Genomic DNA, 20,171 nt, shown 5'->3' with positions numbered 1-20,171 from the left:
CCACATAATGTATCCCAAGAGGCCTCAAGGTACTCTACCTTGCATACATCCTGGTGCCTCATCAAGGGGCTGGCTGTCTTTTCCTGGTCCTTGCGTTGAATCATAATGACACGATTGACACATACACATCATCAGGGAGCTGGCTGCAAGAACCAGGAAGAGATAGCCGGCTCCCAGATGATGCAAGAAAAGAGGATGCTGGTGCAGGATGCAGAGTACAGGTGATCTTGCAAAGCAACACTGGATTTTTTGGGAGTGTGAGTATAGTTATAAAAGGCAACCAAGAAAAAGATTTAAAGAGGAAGTAAACCCTCCTCTACAACTTGTACCTATAGGTAAGCCTATGATAAGGCTTACCTATAGGTACTGTAAATATCTCCTGAACATGTACCGTTTAGGAGATATTTACCTTACATGCCGCCAGTGACGTCACTGGCGCATGCGCTCTGATGGAACGGCCGATCGTGCCGTTCCTTCAGAGTCCCATGCCGTGACTGTCGGCTCCCGCGCGCGTGCGCGGGAGTGACGTCACCGCGGCTCCGGCCAATCAGATGGCCGGATGCCGCGATCCCAGAAGACGGGCGACTGAACATGTCACCCGTCATAGAGGTGAGTCAGCGGCACGGCGGGGGCTCGTTCTAAGGTAAGTTAAGTAGTAGCTCTTGCACACCATTACTCTGTGGTAGCACGCACATACAGACGCAACAGATAGTAATGCATATTATATGCATTGGTGTCAATAATTATGAAAACCCCCATTGCATCTGCATGGCAATGCGTTACTGTGTGCGTGGTGTGCTGCCAAAAATGCTGCATTCATACATTTTGCTCCATTGTAGTGCATTATGCAGCCCATTCAAATTATGTATTAAAGGCACCACAGCAGACCGGGCTGGTGCAAATGAGCTCTAAATGTATTATTTATTTAAAACTAGTAAGTGCCTAAAGGGGGCCTTAATATCATCCTCTTTTAATCTCCTGTACAACAACACTCAGACAGGGAGCGATTAGGACAGTACTAAGAGTCAATCAGGTATGCTTTATGAAAATATTTTACAAAGAAGCAAACTGAGCGAAGAAGAAAGCATAAAGAGCAGAGGGGGCGGCTTCATCAGTTTCCTGATACTCCTTCACTGTTCAATCAGCAGGAGCAGTGTACAGAGAAACTAGTGTCATCCTCCTGGCTGTGCAAATGCAAATCCTTTAGCAGGCAAAACAGCTATTTTACATGTATGTATCTGTGCAATAGGAGGTGTGTCTGGAGTTTAGCTTTAAAACTATAATCACTTTCAATATAAATCCCAAAAAACAATGCTTATTCCTCATTTCGAATGAACATTTCTGCCATTGCTGACCTTATACAGACATTGCTACTTGCCCGACTGCTATTCGGATCCTTTGGCTTTAATGATCTTACTAACCTGGAACAAGTATGTCGATTAGGAGAGTCAGAGAAAATTGGCACTCTGGCCTACGTACTTGGAAAAGTATGAAGATAAAATGTATTGAAGCCAGATGACCAGTATTAAAGCCAAATAACTCACATTTGTTGAATGAGAAGTTATCAGTGGTGTCTTCCATATCTCTCTCAGGAAAGATTTTCTTTGAACATAGTGGGTGTAGTTATAAATATCAATTGTTTATGCACCTGTTGCTGTTAGCCAAGAAGCACCTGTAATCACACAGCATTTAAAAGGTATACACTTAGGCTTGGTTCACACATTAAACGCGTGTTGTGTTCCCACGTGCTCCTGTGCAGTGCGGTTTTGCAGCCTATTCATTTGAATGAACTGCAAATCGCACCAGAACACAGCAAAAGTAGTGCATGCACTACTTTTAAAATGCACTGCAGCAAATTGTATGGTACTGAGGTACCATGCGATTTTTGGTGCAAGCAAATGCACTGCGTTTGGGGGCAATTAAAATACATTGGCACCCACATACAGATCGCAAGGTTCAATCGAACATGGTGTGCGAAATGCGCACAGAACGCCCATCGAACAGCTTTCTAATGTGAACCAGCCTTCAAAGCCATGTTTTGGCACTTGCATACAGCTGTGTTAGGCTATCTGGCCCTAACCGCTACATGTACTACTCCCAAATATGGAACACAAAACTATTATGGGGGGGGTCGGGTGAGTATCCAACTAGGATAACTAATATTGCTGACTGTCCTTTTAAAAATGGTACTTTTCTGACTGACCCAAAAAAAGGGGACACTTTAAAGGAATTCTGGCTTTTCTGTTACTCTTCAGATCTGCATAATTTTTCAACATGATTTTAAGTATTGAAGACAGAGAAACGGTACAGAATCTAAGCCGATCACATTTTTAGAATAAAGTCAGCATTCACAGCGTCTAGTTTTCTCTCATGACAGGTTCATGTTATACTGTTAAAATTCCAGTATGTATTTTTTATTTTTATTCACACATGAAGAGGTTATATATATATATATATATATATATATAAAAACAAAGATAAAAGGTTAGCACAACATACCCGATAGCAGAGTTCAGTTCATCCGTAGCTCCCAGTGCTTCAAACACCAAGTCATCCTTAGTTCTTCTTTCTCCTGTGTAAGTGCTAGAGAAACCTAGAGAAGAATACAGTATATTATACCATCTGTGCCTTCATTTAAAGGAGAAACCGTTCCTGTTCTATGCCTTTAATAGCAGTACCTTTATCTCCGGTTTTCGTGTAAATTCTTGGGAGCTTCTTTGCTGTAGCTTCTGTTTGGGAGCTGTGACACAAAAACAATGTCATGAATGTGAAACTACCTCCAAGTAAATTATACACACTGCAAGGATCATGCTTCAATGTCCATCTCCAGTATCACACAATCACCTTTCCTCTGGTTTGGTTCAGCCAACAAAAAGGAAGGAAGCAAAGAAGCCCAAGCTGCTCTAGCTAGAGCTTACTCATAGCTGAGAACTCTCCTTCCCCCTTCATTTGACAGTACTGGACCATTTACCAGGCTATGACAGAAGGAAAGGGAATCACATGCCCTCCAAACCCAGAATTATTGTTATAGCATTAGGAACAAGTGTCAAGACAAACTTGGTCTCAGCTTTGTCTCAACTGGAGTGCAGCCAATCTTTTACATTTTTATTTTTCAAAATGTGTGGAATAAATGAGATATAAGCTGAGTGGTTGCTATGGGCAACAGCACCAGTTGAGATAGAACTCGTCTCAGGCACTCCTATTAATTCTCTCCTGTGAATATTTTTCTTGCTCCTGAATGCTAAACAGTCTGATAGGATAGTGGAATGGGGGGCAATAAAGCAACCCTGCTGCTGTAAATAATTCTATAGACAAACAAATGTGGTTTTGATTATCCGTGTGGATTAAAATATTCCCTATATACTCTACTGAATCTAGTTCCCAAACCTAAACACCCACAACACATCCAAGATGAGTTTATAAAGCTGTAATCATGTGCAAAGGCTGCAACAATCCTAGGAGCTCCTCTTGAAAAGGGAAAACAAGCCATTGCACTTACATAGATCTCCAGCCACAGAAGGCAGCTATTGTGTTGTTACCTATGCCACTGTAGACATACAGTATATTCAATGACTCCTTGAGCAATTCAGGATAGGTGCTAGCCTGGTCCAACTTGTGGGGTACTATGGTGTGAAAGAGGATGTGTGCAGGCATGTACAGTGCCTTGCGAAAGTATTCGGCCCCCTTGAACTTTGCGACCTTTTGCCACATTTCAGGCTTCAAAACATAAAGATATAAAACTGTAATTTTTTTGTGAAGAATCAACAAGTGGGACACAATCATGAAGTGGAATGAAATTTATTGGATATTTCAAACTTTAACAAATAAAAAACTGAAAAATTGGGCGTGCAAAATTATTCAGCCCCCTTAAGTTAATATTTTGTAGCGCCACCTTTTGCTGCGATTACAGCTGTAAGTCGCTTGGGGTATGTCTCTATCAGTTTTGCACATCGAGAGACTGAAATTTTTGCCCATTCCTCCTTGCAAAACAGCTCGAGCTCAGTGAGGTTGGATGGAGAGCGTTTGCGAACAGCAGTTTTCAGTTCTTTCCACAGATTCTCGATTGGATTCAGGTCTGGACTTTGACTTGGCCATTCTTACACCTGGATATGTTTATTTGTGAACCATTCCATTGTATATTTTGCTTTATGTTTTGGATCATTGTCTTGTTGGAAGACAAATCTCCATCCCAGTCTCAGGTCTTTTGCAGACTCCATCAGGTTTTCTTCCAGAATGGTCCTGTATTTGGCTCCATCCATCTTCCCATCAATTTTAACCATCTTCCCTGTCACTGCTGAAGAAAAGCAGGCCCAAACCATGATGCTGCCACCACCATGTTTGACAGTGGGGATGGTGTGTTCAGGGTGATGAGCTGTGTTGCTTTTACGCCAAACATAACGTTTTGCATTGTTGCCAAAAAGGTCAATTTTGGTTTCATCTGACCAGAGCACCTTCTTCCACATGTTTGGTGTGTCTCCCAGGTGGCTTGTGGCAAACTTTAAACTACACTTTTTATGGATATCTTTAAGAAATGGCTTTCTTCTTGCCACTTTTCCATAAAGGCCAGATTTGTGCAGTATACGACTGATTGTTGTCCTATGGACAGAGTCTCCCACCTCAGCTGTAGATCTCTGCAGTTCATCCAGAGTGATCATGGGCCTCTTGGCTGCATCTCTGATCAGTCTTCTCCTTGTATGAGCTGAAAGTTTAGAGGGACAGCCAGATCTTCGTAGATTTGCAGTGGTCTGATACTCCTTCCATTTCAATATTATCGCGTGGGAAACCAAAATGAAACAAATCACCGCTCTGAAAACAAATCAGCTGAGCCAGATGGATCCCGAGCAGCTGTGGCAGTCCTGTAGGAATGGGTGCTCACCAAGGTCCGTGACCTGAGAAATCCATGTAAATGAAGAAGAAAGTGGCACTTCCAGACCCAGGAACTTGGAAACTTGAGTTTATTTCTTCAAATCATAGGTACAACATCAGACAAAACCACAAGACAGACTGGACAGCAGACGCGTTTCACACCTTGTGCTTATTCATTGCTTACATTCAGCAATGAATAAGCACAAGGTGTGAAACGCGTCTGCTGTCCAGTCTGTCTTTTCTGATGTTGTACCTATGATTTGAAGAAATAAACTCAAGTTTCCAAGTTCCTGGGTCTGGAAGTGCCACTTTCTTCTTCATTTACAAATATTATCGCGTGCACAGTGCTCCTTGGAATGTTTAAAGCTTGGGAAATCTTTTTGTATCCAAATCCAGCTTTAAACTTCTCCACAACAGTATCTCGGACCTGCCTGGTGTGTTCCTTGTTCTTCATGATGCTCTCTGCGCTTTAAACGGACCTCTGAGGCTATCACAGTGCAGGTGCATTTATACGGAGACTTGATTACACACAGGTGGATTCTATTTATCATCATTAGTCATTTAGGTCAACATTGGATAATTCAGAGATCCTCACTGAACTTCTGGAGAGAGTTTGCTGCACTGAAAGTAAAGGGGTTGAATAATTTTGTACACCCAATTTTTCAGTTTTTTATTTGCTAAAGTTTGAAATATCCAATAAATTTCATTCCACTTTATAATTGTGTCCCACTTGGTGTTGATTCTTCACAAAAAATTACAGTTTTATATCTTCATGTTTGAAGCCTGAAATGGGGCAAAAGGTTGCAAAGTTCAAGGGGGCCGAATACTTTCGCAAAGCACTGTATTACATTGGGCACCTGTCCAATGGACAAGCACAAACAAGGTGCGGAATGAGGCAGGTGATTGAACCACCAATGTGTTTCATCTCCAGCACTGTAGACTTTATTTACTCTGACGAAGAATGAGAGGACACAGAGAAAACAAAATATGTATTCATGCAGACCTGCCCAATCTGCAGAAAATCATACAAATTATTTGATGAAAGGGTTTCCTTCTTATACATCCTGCTCCATATTAGTATTTTCTTTCTGAATTTGGCTGCAAATGTACAAGGATCACATCGGTAGGGACAATAAAGGTATTTACACAGATTTCCTTTATTATCATTATACAGCATAGGTAGGAGGGTAGGGGGGGGGGGGCTGTGTTTAGGCAGACCTATATGTAGCCTTTACTTCAACTTTAAAGATTAACTAAACCCTCTTCTCCTTTATAGCCTCTGCTTGATCTGCAGTTGCCATGGTGCTGCACATGTGATCAGTTATGACACCAGCCATTCGATGGTTTAACAGTTCAGTTGAGAGCATAAGCAACTGTGACAGTAAACATATATCGGACAATAAGTACCTGCTCCCTTCCTAACGATGCCACATCGCTGAAGTTAATACAGGTTCATGAAATAATAGATGGGATTTTATTGACACCAAGAGCATACAACAACCATATGGAGTAAAAAAAAAAATTATACATCATGATTAAAAACAGATACAAAAATTAAGAACATTATGATCCCTCATGATGGTATAATGCATACAAATCAGTCATATGTATGGATACAAGTTTACTCCAAAGAACCACATAAGTGGAAGTCTAACCCCCGACACGTTTCAATGTTTATTGTTTCCTTCAGAGTGTACTACAAAGAGGTTAGGTTCTACAAGAAACAGCATAATAACAAAGTATTACCGGTATAGGATATATAGATACACTATTGTGAACCAAAATACTGAAAAATAATGAGTAACATATACAAAGTAGCTCAACAACTTGTCGGAAAGACATGGTAAAACGGAGTGGTGGTGGTGTTTGTCTTTATGTGAGAAGTGATCTCAAAGTAAGTGTGAAAGAGGACCTAGTTGATGGAGAGTGTGATGAGTCTGAAGCAGTATGGGTGGAAAAGGTACATGGGTGTGCATAATACAAAGATTATCATTGGAGTTTGTTATAGACCTCCCAGTATAGATAGAATACAAGATAGAATTCAGAGAGTAGTGATTAATGATTCTTACTCTGAATGGTCTAAGGTTATCAGTGGTGTACCCCAAGGTTCAGTGTTGGGACCCTTACTTTTTAATATCTTTATAAATTATATAGGGTCTGGGATTAAAAGTACCATTTCAGTCTTTGCAGATGACACCAAGCTTTGCAGTGGAATAACTTCCTTACAGGAGGTCTCCAACTTACAATCTGACCTCAGTGCACTGTTTCATTGGGCAACTATGTGGCAAATGAGGTTTAATGTTGATAAACATAAAGTTATGTACTGGGGGGCTAAGAATATGCATGCATCATACATACTAGGTGGAGTAGAACTGGGGGAATCCATAGCGGAGAAGGATCTGGGTGTTCTGGTAGATCATAAGCTTATTAATAGCATGCAATGCCAAGCTGCGGTTTCTAAAGCAAGCAAAGTCTTTTCTTGTCCTAACAGAGGCATGGACTGCAGAAAGAGGAATATAATTTTGCCCCTGTATAAATCATTAGTAAGACCTCATCTGGAATATGCAGTTCAGTTTTGGGCACCAGTTCTCAAAAAGGATATCGGGGAACTGGAGAAAGTGCAGAGAAGGGCAACCAAACTGATAAGAGGCATGGAGGAGCTCAGCTATGAGCTATGAGAAAAGATTAGAGGAACTGAATTTATTCTCTCTTGAGAAGAGGAGATAAGGGGGATATTATCAACATGTATAAATACATAAGGGGTCCATATAGTGAACTTGGTGTTGAGTTATTCCCTTTAAGGTCATCACAGAGGACAAGAGGGCACTCTTTATATCTAGAGGAAAAGAGATTTTGTCTCCAAATACGGAAAGGTTTTTTCACCGACCTGTGAAAACGTGGAACAGACACTCTCCAGAGGTGGTTCTGGCCAGCTCAGTAGACTGCTTTAAAACAGGCCTGGATTCTTTTCTAGGTGTATATAATATAAGTAGGTACTAATATTTATAGGTAAAGTTGATCCAGGGAATATCCGATTGCAGCTCGGGAGATCAAGAATTAATTTTTTCCCCTGCTGTAGCAATTTGGATCATACTTTGCTGGGGTTTTTTGCCTTCCTCTGGATCAACTGCGGGTATAGGATTGTGTATATGGGGAGTGTATGGTTGTCTTTTTTTTTTTTATATTGGTTGCGCTAGATGGATTTGTCCTTTTTCAACCTAACTATGTATTGTTGATAACAGCAACCAATTCACATGTGGAGCACCCCAGGGAACACAAATTGCAGAGAGAGAGGAGAATTCAAGGTACAAGGTGCCACTAAGAGAAAAACATACCAGTAAATAGGATAGAACGGCTCATATATCTTGAATATAGGATGTAGCACCCCAGTTTATAAAGGAAACTTACATATGACCCAGGCAAGTTGCAAGTATACAGTATCTCACAAATGTGAGTATACCCCTCACATTTTTGTAAATATTTTATTATATCTTTTCATGTGACAACACTGAAGAAATGACACTTTGCTACAATGTAAAGTAGTGAGTGAACAGCTTGTATAACAGTGTAAATGTGCTGTCCTCTCAAAATAACTCAACACAGCCATTCATGTCTAAACCACTGGCATTAAAAGTGAGTACACCCCTAAGTTAAAATGTCCAAATTGGGCCCAAAGTGTCAATATTTTGTGTGGCCACCGTTATTTTCCAGCACTGCCTTAACCCTCTTGGGCATGGAGTTCACCAGAGCTTCACAGGTTGCCACTGGAGTCCTCTTCCACTCCCCCATGACATCACGGAGTTGGTGGATGTTAGAGACCTTGCGCTCCTCCACCTACCATTTGAGGAAGCCCCACAGATGCTCAATAGGTTTAGGTCTGGAGACATGCTTGGCCAGTCCATCGCCTTTACCATCAGCTTCTTTAGCAAGGCAGTGGTCATCTTGGAGGTGTGTTTGGAGTCGTTATTATGTTGGAATATGTTATCATGTTTGAACCAAAGGATATGGGGGACATCTAATTCATTATAATAAAACAAGCTAAAAATGCTCAGCATCTGTGCCGATCTTGGATAGCCCTTATTAAAAATAAATAAATAAATAAGTACCTGGAGTGTTGACTTCATCTCACGGCCATCCTTTACAATATACAGTATTAAGTATACACAAGCTTTTAAGATATCTGATACTTTAAGCAGGTTAAAATATACAGCTAAAAAAATAGGGACAAGAGTGACTCATTAGAAGGGAGAGAAAATCTCCACTGAGACACACAAAAATGTATAAATGACAAAAAAATAAAAATGTAAAAATTATATATTTTTTTTGTTCATTTTTAATTTTATATATTTTTTTTTTGTAATTGATACATTTTTGTGCATCTCAGAGGAGATTTTTTTTTCTCTCCCTTCTAATGAGATAAGCCCCGTACACACGTACCGATCGGCCGTCTTTTGTCCAGGGCTGTCGTGTCTGTTGAAAACTGCAAAAGACTGCACAAGAATTTTGTTGGCCAACAGCAGCCGACTGCAGAAGTGATGTCATGTGATGGTTAACTTTCCGTGTGTTTTTTTTTTCCTGAGCATGCCCAGTCTTGCAAATCTGCTGATTTTCGGCCGAATTCTGTACTGACTGGCGAACAATCGGCCGTTCTGGTGTTGGCCCACAAAAATTTTAAAGCATGCACATCAGATTATTTTCGGCCGAAAGTGCGCTGTCGGCAGCATCATTCTAACAAGCCTACAATCGGCCGATCGGTCATCGGCCGAATATTTACGGCCGACAATCGGTACGTGTGTACGGGCCTTTACTCTTCGTCCTATTTTTTAGTTGTATATTTTACCGGATTAAAGCATCACCAGATATCTTAAAAGTTTGTGTAGGCTTAACCACTTCTGGATCAGAAGGTTTTCCCCCTAATGAGCAGGCCCTTTTTTGCGATTCAGCACTGCGTTATTTGAACTGACAATTGTGTGGTCGTGCGACACTGTACCCAAATAAAATTGATGTCCTTTTTTTCCCCACATTTTTCCCAGCAATAATCACTATCTTGCCCCAGTGGGGACAGCTTCCCCCACCGTCCTGCCAATAGAAGGCAAGAATAACTGATCACATGTGCAGCATCATGGCAACTGCACATCAAACAAACGTTAGCGGAACTTTACCCATAACAACTTGATAAAAGATACTGTTCTTTAGCACAAACATACATTCCACATTAAAGCGTAATTTTACCCATAACAACTTGTTTCTTGCTGGAGGCTGCCATTTTGCTGAAGCCCAGAGCCCCCAAACAGCAGTAAATCATAAAGTGGAACTAAACCCATTGATTTAACAGTTTAAAAAAAAAGTTAAATTTCTGGAATGAAACTGTCAAACCATCAAATGGCTGGTGTATATCAAACAGAAGCAGCTTCCTTGGCTGTAAAGGATAGGAGGGTTTAATTCCACTGTCAGCAGATCAGCCTCTACAAACTTGACAGTGCCTAAAAATGGAGAGAAACTGAACATGTGCACAGCAGGGTCAAACAGTGTTTTACTGGATTTAAAACAGTATCTTATTTGATGTACATCTAGCAGGTGAAGATTTGAAGTGATCTAGCAGGACTTCTGACCAATGTTCCACTTTAAAGCGGAACTTCCGCTCATTTGCTTCCTCCCCCTCCGGTGCCACATTTGGCACCTTTCAGGAGGGGGGTGTTTTTGACAGGTACCCTTCCCCACTTCCGGGAGACGGCGCCGCAGCGCTGTCCCTCAGAAGTTTGGCCCCCTCCTCCTCCCCCCATCGCCGAGCCAATCCAAATGCGTAGTCCCACTTCGCACATGCACAGTAAGGACCTGCCCGTGAAGCCGTAAGGGTTCACTGCCGGGTTCCCCCACTGGCAATGGCGGCGGCAGCATCCGACAGCCGATGGAAACATCGGCTGCTGTGCTGACTTAGCTGGACTCCAGGACAGGTAAGTGTCCTAATATTAAAGGTCAGCAGCTACAGTATGTGTACAGTATGTGTAGCTGCTGACTTTTCATTTTTGGAAGGGGAGGCGGAACTCCGCTTTAAAATGCAAGCTTCTTGAAAGAGGCACTTCACCCAAAAAGGGAAGTTCCACTTGTTTGCATCCTCCCCCCCTTCTCTTAAACAATTGGCACTTGTTTTTTTTTTTGGTTTGGGGGGGGGGGGGGGGGAGGGGGGTTTGGGGGGCGGGTTCCTAGCTCTGACAGCTACCCACTCCCACTGCAAGTCAAATCAGAGCGGCAATCCGAGCAAAAGCTTACCCCCCATTTCCTCACAGCCTTCTGGGACACATCACAGGTCCCAGAAGAGCATGGGACCATTCACAAAGCACAGCGCAGCTCATGCATGCATAGTGGGAAATAAGCTGTAAAGCCACAAGGCTTCACTGCCAGTTTCCATTAGTTAGGATGTCCGTGCCTGGACTCAAAGCCGATTGAAGAATGTTCTTATTTATAAATGTTCTTATTTTAAAAGTCAGCAGCTACAGTATTTGTAGCCGATGACTTAATTTTTTGGCGGGAGGCTGGAGCTACTCTTAAACCACAAAGGATAGGAGGGTTTAGTTGCACTTTATAGTAAAAACTGAATTTTTGTAAAATCTTACCTGTAAAATTCCTTTCTCTGAGTCCTCCGACAGTCGCTGCCACCTCTAAGTCATCACTGTTGGGTATTGACTTCCTATCCGCAGGAATAGCTAGCCATATAGACTTAGTCCAAAGACAAAAAGGCATTAGCATAATTAGCATATACATACCCATGGGGGGCTGTCCCATCTGGTCAATACCCCCCCTGCATCACCACTCCCAACACAGTTTGGTAGCATAGCAGTAGGTAATAAGAACCCCAAAAGAGGGGCGGGGGCGGCAACTGTCGGAGGACTCAGAGAAAGGAATTTTACAGGTAAGATTTTACAAAAATTCAGTTTTCTCTTACGTCCTCCGACAGTCGCCGCCACCTCTAAGTCATCACTGTTGGGATGTCCCAAAGCAGTATAGACATGAGGGGTGGGAGACGCAACCGTAGAAAAGGCAACGCAGTACCCACATCAGAGAAAGGAACCTTACATGCACTGTAAGAGAACCAACTGGGCAACAGAAAAAAACACTGCTCAACAGAAGCAACAGCCCAGGAAAGCAAATGCCAACAGCCAGGGACCCAGAAAAAAATTCGAGGGTCCATCATGGCACTGCCGCACTGAGAACTGAGCGGCCAAAAGAGCATCAGCCGATGCCAGAACATCTACATTGTAGAATTTGGAAAAAGTGTGCACCGACGACCAAGTCGCAGCCTTGCACACCAGGGCCATCGAGGCCCGATGCCAATAGGCCCAGGACGCACTCAAAAACCTGGTAGAGTGCGCTGTAACAGGGAAGGGCGGAACCCGTTCCTTCAAGGCATACGCCTGCTCAATGGTCTGTCAGATCCATTAGGCAATAGTTGCTGCAGACGCAGCCATGCCCTTCCGAGATCTCTCAGGAAGGACAAATAGGGAATCCGTCTTCCGAAAGGATTCCGTATGCAACAGGTAAACCCTGATCGCCCTTACAACATCCAAGGAATGCAAGGCAATCTCCTTAGGATGCTTAGGCTTCGTACAAAGCGAAAGCAGGACAACGTCCTCATTAAGGTGGAACTCAGAGATCACCTTGGGAAGGAAGGATGGGGGTGGTCACAAAACCACCTTATCTTTGTGAATCATCAAGTAAGGGGAGCGGCAAGACAACGCCGCCAGCTCCGACACCCTGCGAGCCGAACTGATCGCCACCAGAAAAGCAACCTTTTTCGACAGCAGAGGCAACGATATCTCCCTGATGTTTTTGAATGGGAGCACGCTGTAACACAGACAGAACTAAGTTCAAGTCCCATAAGACAGAATGTCGGTCACCGCCCGGGCCGCTCGAGCACTCCTGGTGCCCCCCTGGTGGTTGATGTAAGCCACCGCGGTAGCATTGTCCATCTGTACGCGGACAGGCAGGCCCCGGAGACGGTCCGACCACTGGAAGAGACAGAGTTCGATCGCTCGTAACTTCCAGCGCATTTATCGGGAGGGAGAATTTCTCCTCCGACCAAGTGCCCTGGGCAGACAGATTGCCCAGGGCTCCACCCCAGCCCGATAGGCTGGCGTCCATGGTAACCACCGTCCACACCAACGGACGGAAGGACTTGCCTTCCGCCACCGACGGGTACTGGAGCCACCACAGAAGAGCCAATCTGATCTGATGACTCAAGGAGACATCCAGACCCAAGGACTGAGGCAGTCTGTCCCACCTGGCCAGGAACTCCGTCTGGAGAGCCCGCGCGTGGAACTGAGCAAAGGGTATCGCCTCGAAGGCCGAAACCATCAACCCCAGGCCCCGCATACAGGTCCTGAGTGACGAGGACGGGTTGTCCCTGAGGGACCTGAGCTTGTCCAGCAAAGTCCGGAGTTTGTCCTCCGGCAAGAACACCTTTGCCTGAGCAGAGTCCAGAACCATTCCCAGGTAGGGAAGGCGAAGCGATGGAGACAACGCCGATTTTCGAACGTGAACGTGATGGTCCATCCGAACTCCTGGAGCGTCTGTACCGTGATGGGCAGATTGCGCAAAAGGCCCTGGCTGGCACGTGATCTCAGAAGCAGATCGTCCAGGTGACCCAGGACCGCAATGCCCTGGGCCCTCAGCAGGCCCAGAACCGGTGCCAACACTCTGGTAAACACCCTTGGTGCCGAAGCGAGACCGAAAGGTAACGCCACAAACTGGCAGTGGTCCTCTGTGATAGCAAACCGAAGGTACCGCTGATGACCCTCGAAAAGCGGGGATGTGCAGGTACGCATCCTTCAGATCTATCGAAGCCAGGAATTCACCTGGACTCAAGGAGGCCACCACCGAACGGAGAGACTCCATTCGAAACTTCCGAACAGGCACAAAGCAGTTCAGCGCTTTCAGGTCCAGAATAGGACGCACTTTGCCCTCCTTGCTGGGCACAGCGAACAGATTCGAATAAAACCCCCGAAACCCGTCCCGATGAGGCCCCGGGACAATCACTCCCTGAGCAAGCAGGTCCTGCACCGCTCGATGCAAGTCCTGCAGACGCCCCAGAAGCAGAGGAAGATTGGAGGGAAAGAATCTGTCCGCCGGCCGGGAAAGGAGTTCGATCTTGTAACCCGATCAAATGATTTCCTGAACCCACCTGTCCGATATCCGGAGCAGCCAAGGTTGGAGGAAACCGCGCCAACGTCCCCCCACTCCTGAAATGGGTGAGGGCGCCCCTTTAGGCAGAGGCGGATTGACCCGCCGAGCCGGCATTGCCGGACTTCTGCTTACCCGCCCAGGGCTTCTTCTGGTTGCCCTGGGCCTTGAAGGGCTTGCCCTCGGATTGGTTCCGGAAGGCACGAAAAAGACCCCTGATTGGATCTAGGCGCAGAACCCCGCTTGCCTCGAAAAGACTTGTTCTTCGGGTTCTGGGGCAGCATAGTGCTCTTGCCCCCCATGACGCCTTTCACCAGGGTGTCCAACGCCTCACCAAAAAAGGCGAGAGCCAGCATAGGGAAAATCAGCAAACAGTTTTCCTTGAGGACTGGTCGGCCGACCAGCTCTTCAGCCATATCAGTGGCCGGTGAAGCACCGCGACACTAGAGAGGCGAGCCACCAAGGGGGCCTCATTCAAGGCTGCATCACACAAGTACATGACTCCTTGGTGGATCTGATCCACCATTTCCAGCCGGGCAGGCGGAACACCATCAGACACGAGATTGCTCCTAAGCATCTTAGTCCAATTAGCCATCGCCTGAGCCACCAGAACGGACGCGAAAACGGGTTTGAGCAAAGAATCCGCCACCGCATAGGAATGGCGAGCTAGAGACTCCAACCGCCGGTCCGTGGGATCCCGGAAAACCGGGGTATCCTCAGTAGGAGCCAAGGTAGCCTCGTTCAACACGGCCACAGTGTGATCTACCTGTGGAGGCACACACCATCGTGATTCTGTAGCCGGCGCAAAAAGATAAAGCAATTCGAACCGACTAGGTACCAGGAATGGACGTTTCAACGTGTGCCACATTTCATTAACAGTGTAATGGAATTCCGCTGGGCAGGGGAAAACCTGCGCAGACTTGCGGGTCCTGTGCGTCCCAAATGAGGACACAACGCCCGGAGGACAGGGCTCATCCTCTAAATGTAAGGTGTCCTTTACAGACACAATCAGCTCATCCATGGTCGCCCGTTCTTTAGGCGACCCTGGGGAGGAGGTATCAACCCCCTCCATCTCAGCCTCCCCCTCAGACCCCGGGGGGGTCCAAGGATGAGCGGGACCCTAAAAAGGGCACGCTCGCAGCAGCAGCCATATCCCCATCTGATCAGAAGAGAGAGACAACCTGGGCCTCTTTCTCGCAGCACGTTCAGACATCAGCATTTCCATATTTACCACTAAAGTCGCCACCACAGCAGCCAGATCGGGACGCAGCGGCCACAGGAGAACTGGGGCCCCCCACTAAAGCTGGAGGAAAACTTGCTTTCCTGAGAATCCATTGCTCAAGTTATCAGAACAAACTACAGTGCAATACAGAGTACTGTCCCCTTTAAGAAAACGTTGCGGTGTGCGCAGCCCACCGCGACTGCAACAGTGATAAAAGACCCCCAAAGGGGAAAAGAAAACTGAGCTAGAAGCGATAGCACAGAGGGAAACAGAGTGATAACCTGCAGAGCTCGCAGAGCGTTGCTACCGATGTCCTGCTGCTGATGGAAAGGAAGCGCTGCTGGAGTAAGCTGAACCATATGCCAGACCCTGGGAAAATGGCTTCCCCATAGGGATGCATTGGAGGCTACGCCAAAATGGCCGCCGACATGCGGCCGGACCGATCGTTCCACCGCCCACAAAAAATGGCAGCGAATGGCGCCAAAATAACATGCAGGATCGCCCCAGAGGAGCTACACATGTAAGCCCATAGCAAAGATGGCGGACCGCGTGAAAATTCGTCGCTGCGATCGCCGCACCATCAGAAACGTCTGCACCCCCAACAATGCACCTAAGGTGACACAGGAACAGGGACCCCTGGGCACACACAGTATCTGCACAAGCGATCCCCACAGGGATCGCACAGGGAGTCACACAGGCACAGACATGGGGGCACACAGCAACACAGACTGCCACCCCAGACAGAGGCCCCACACAGAAGTACTTACCTGTACCAGATGGCGTGGGGAGCCTCTATGCACGGAAAGCCTCTGTCCTCATCTGACAGGGAGTGCCTTGAGCCAGGGACATGACGCTGCAGAACCGCAGACGAGTCCTGTGAGGTAGTCACCTCACGGCTGCATCCCTGTAGCAAACAGGGATGGGTCGTTCGTAATGCCAGGGCGAACCATAGCTGAACGCTCAATGGCGGGCTGGGGGTCCATCTGACCCTTTTGCTCTGGAGAACCAGGGCGGCCATTCCGAATCCCAGCACCGCATGATCCATCTTCATCTGAAGAGAAGACTAACACTAGAAGCTGACAAAATAAACAGCTAGTAAAGTAAGAGAAAAAACTGACATTTTCAAAGAAAATCAAATAAAAGATTAGGAAGGCTGAGACTGAAGCCCCAGCACAAGGGAAGCCTGACTATTCCTGACGCTAGGCAGATTAAAACTGAGTTGGGAGTGGTTATGCAGGGGGGGTATTGACCAGATGGGACAGCCCCCATGGGTGTGTATATGCTAATGCCTTTTGTCTTTGGACTAAGTCTATATGCCTAGCTATTCCTGCGGATAGGAAGTCAATACCCAACAGTGATGACTTAGAGGTGGCGGCGACTGTCGGAGGACGTAAGAGAAACTATTCCTAACTCCCCTTCACTGATGCAATGTCTGTAAACTCTTTCACCAGAGCAAAAATTTTCACCTGGTCTTCTTCCAGGTCTGGGATCTTTGGCCATCTTGGTTGGCCATGACAGGATGACATAACTCTCGCTCAGTGTTTTTTGATCATGGCATGTGCTGCAATCGTACACTCAGTTGCACATGTCACCATGAAGGTAATCAGGCAGGTAGAGGTTCTTTATTGCAGAAGAGACTTACCTTATTGTATGTCTCTTTTGCAATAAAAAGCCTGCCTGGTCACCCCTTTTTCAAATTTAGACTTAAAGTGGTTGTAAAGGCACAAGTTTTGTTTTTTCTTTTACCTTTATACATTCTATGCATAAAGGTAAAAAAAAACCTTTTCTGCGCAGCAGCCCCCTTAATACTTACCTGAGCCTCCTCTCGATCCAGCGATGTCCACGAGAGCCTTGCATCTCCAGGGACTCGCAAACCTAATTGGCTTTTAGCAGCAGCAGGAGCCATTGGCTCCTACTGCTGTCAATCACAGCCAGTGAGCCAATCAGGAGACAGAGGGGGCGGGGCTGAGCCATGGCTCCGTGTTTGAATGGACACACAGAGTGAAGGTCTGGGTGCCCCCAGAGCAAGCTGCTTGCTGTGGGGGTGCCCACCAGGGGGGAGGGGAGGAGCTAGGAGTTCCAGCATGGGACTTGAAAAAAAGAAGTATCCAGGCTGCTGTGTGCAAAACCACTGCACAGAGCAGGTAAGTAAAATGTTTGTTATTTAAAAACAAGGCTTTATTATTGCTTTAAAACCCTACTCTGTTAATTAGACAAAATCTACACTTGCAGTGGAGCCCACCTGCACTGTAAGGGTTAAACACACATTATGTTTGGGGGTGCAGGAGTAGGGCTATTAACCTTGCATTGTACATAGAGGAGGCAGGAGTGTACCTGTAGGTGGGTGCACCTTAAAGCGGAGTTCCGGGCACAGAAGTCAATTTTAAATAAGCATAGCCCCGGGACAGTCAGGGCTAGCACATTCCAAAATGACTAGCCTCTGATCTGTCCCGGTTCGCACTTACCTTTTAGAAGAAATACTTACTTATAAAATTTCTTCCACAGCGTTTCCATCTCTCTTGTGGGCAGCTGAAGCCGGCGCGGTCCTCTTCTGTGTCTTCTTCCACGTCTTCTTGTCCCAGACAAGCGCCTGCACCGGCCCCTCTCGTCACTTCCGGTGCGGCACCGCATTCCTCCACAGCTTCTGGGAATGCCCAGAAGCTGTTTAGCCCGGAAAGGACGAGCGGGGCCGGTGCCGTCGCATTGATTCCTGGGAGCGATGACGTTCAGCTCCCAGGAATCATAGCGAGACAGGAAGTGACGGGGTGAGCCGCGGCGCTGAGGGAGGAAGTACTCTGAGGTGAGTATTTACGATCTTCAATTAAAAGGTGAGTAAACAAAAAAAAAAAAAAAATAACTATCCAATTCCTTTTCAGGTGAGGTCTACCTAGCGGAGGGGCACAAAAAAAAAAAAAAATATTGTTTTTGTGCCCGTAACTCCGCTTTAAAGTGTTACTAAAGCCACAACAGTAAAATCAGTCTGTATATGCAGTAAAGCATGCTTGTTTTGCTCACTGTGGAACCTAAGGGGTTAATTGTGTAAAAAGGTTGTTTGATCCTGTCTTCTCTAATCCTCCCCCTTCTTCCACAGTCCCCAATCCCTCTTCTGATAGTACATAGCCTTAGGGAGACTCTGCACATGCTCAGTTTGGTGTGTATTGCTAGAGAGTTTTTTTTTTCCCTTGGGAGGGTGCATGTGATCAGCACAGGGCCAATCAGCACTGTCCAGACAGAAAGTCAGGGGACTTGCAGCCTCAAAGGACAGTCAGAGGAAAATGAAAACTCCTTCTAAAAGTTTTAACCAGACACTGATAGAAATCATAAGACTGCTATACACCGATGATGAGAAAAGGTATTTAGTAGTTTATATTTACTAAAACAATTGCATTTCCATGTTCTGTGTACTGTGGGAGACCAGATGTAGTGAATGCAGGCTCCTGGGTTTAGTAACACTTTAAGGGCTCATGCACACAGGACATTTTTCCAGCTGCTGTTAGGGGCATCGGATGTTTTTTTCTTTTTTTTACTGCCTCTAAACATCCCTCCGTGTTAGCCTATGAGTCCATGCACACAAACTTTCAGAGGCGTTTGGAGGCGGTAGAAAAAAATGACAGCCTGTGGGTCCAGGAGCAGAGGCTTTTGAGCTGTAAAAATGCAAAATGCTAAAAAATGCTGCTAAACCCTGTAACAAGCTTTTAGCCACTTTTGGCGTTTTTACATTATAGGGAGTGTTTTTTACTGTAAAAACGCCCAATAATGCTAAGGGCAAAAAATGTGTATAAACGCTAGTCAAAAATGCAGCTAAAACTGAATTTTTGTAAAATCTTACCTTTAAAATTCCTTTCTCTGAGTCCTCCGACAGTCGCCGCCATCTTCATATTCGTCACAATGGGGTATTAGACTTTGCTCCGAAGGAGTAGCTAGGCAACAGAATGTGTTAACATTAAAGCTTTCAACATATCCCACCCCCAGGGGGTGGTCCCCTCAGTCAATACCCTCCTACTTCCTGCATCCATATCTCAGTTTCAGTGGAATAGCAGTAGAGTATACAACCAAACCCCAAAAGAGGGGCGGGGGCAGCGACTGTCGGAGGACTCAGAGAAAGGAATTTTACAGGTAAGATTTTACAAAAATTCTGTTTTCTCTTACGTCCTCCGACAGTCGCCGCCATCTTCATATTCGTCACAATGGGGACGTCCCAAAGCAGTGCAAACATGAGGGGTGGGAAACGCAGCCGCGCCGTAAGGCAATGCAGTCTCCACATCAAAGAAAGGAACCTTACCAAAGGAAGGAAACCAACTGGGCAACATGAAAAAAAAACTTGCTCAACAGGAGCAACAACCCAGGAAAAGCAAATAACCCAGGGATAAAAAACATATCCCAAAACGCCAGGGGTCCAAAACAAGGGACCCTAAGGAACTGCCGCACTAAGAACCTTGCGGCCAAAGGAAGCATCTGCCGATGCCTGAACATCCACTCTGTAGAATTTTGTGAAAGTGTGTACGGTCGACCAGGTCGCCGCCTTACACACCTGGGCCACAGAAGCCCCATGACGACAGGCCCAAGACGTACTCAGAGATCTAGTAGAGTGCGCCTTCACAGGCATAGGGGAAACTTTTCCCTGCAAAGCATATGCCTGTTCAATGGTCTGTCTGATCCATTTGGCGATGGTAGAAGCCGACGCCGCCATGCCCTTCCGAGGACCTTCCGGAAGAACAAACAAAGAATCCGTCTTGCGAAAAGACTCAGTCGATTTAAGGTAAACCCTTATCGCCCGAACAACATCCAAAGAGTGCAACCTCACCTCCTTCGGATGTTTAGGCTTCGCGCAAAGCGAAGGCAAGACAATATCCTCATTGAGATGAAATTCCGAAACTCGCTTCAGAAGAAAAGAAGGATTAGGTCG

General features: G+C 45.8%; 1 protein-coding gene across 1 annotated transcript in view; it reads right to left on the bottom strand.

Moving 5' to 3' along the window:
* MMAB (metabolism of cobalamin associated B) overlaps positions 1–20,171 on the bottom strand; it is a 45,365-nt gene that overhangs the window by 15,783 nt on the left and 9,411 nt on the right. Inside the window, exons 2-3 of the mRNA XM_082264136.1 lie at positions 2,679–2,740; positions 2,500–2,593 (exon numbers count right to left, since the gene is read on the bottom strand). Of these exons, the coding sequence (XP_082120262.1) occupies positions 2,500–2,593; positions 2,679–2,740 (156 nt within the window). The remainder of the gene's footprint in view (positions 1–2,499; positions 2,594–2,678; positions 2,741–20,171) is intronic.

This window comes from Pelophylax lessonae (genome assembly GCF_965119305.1).
Source record: "Pelophylax lessonae genome assembly, chromosome: 1".
Taxonomy (NCBI): Eukaryota; Metazoa; Chordata; class Amphibia; order Anura; family Ranidae; genus Pelophylax; species Pelophylax lessonae.
This window is presented reverse-complemented; position numbering and strand designations above follow the sequence as displayed.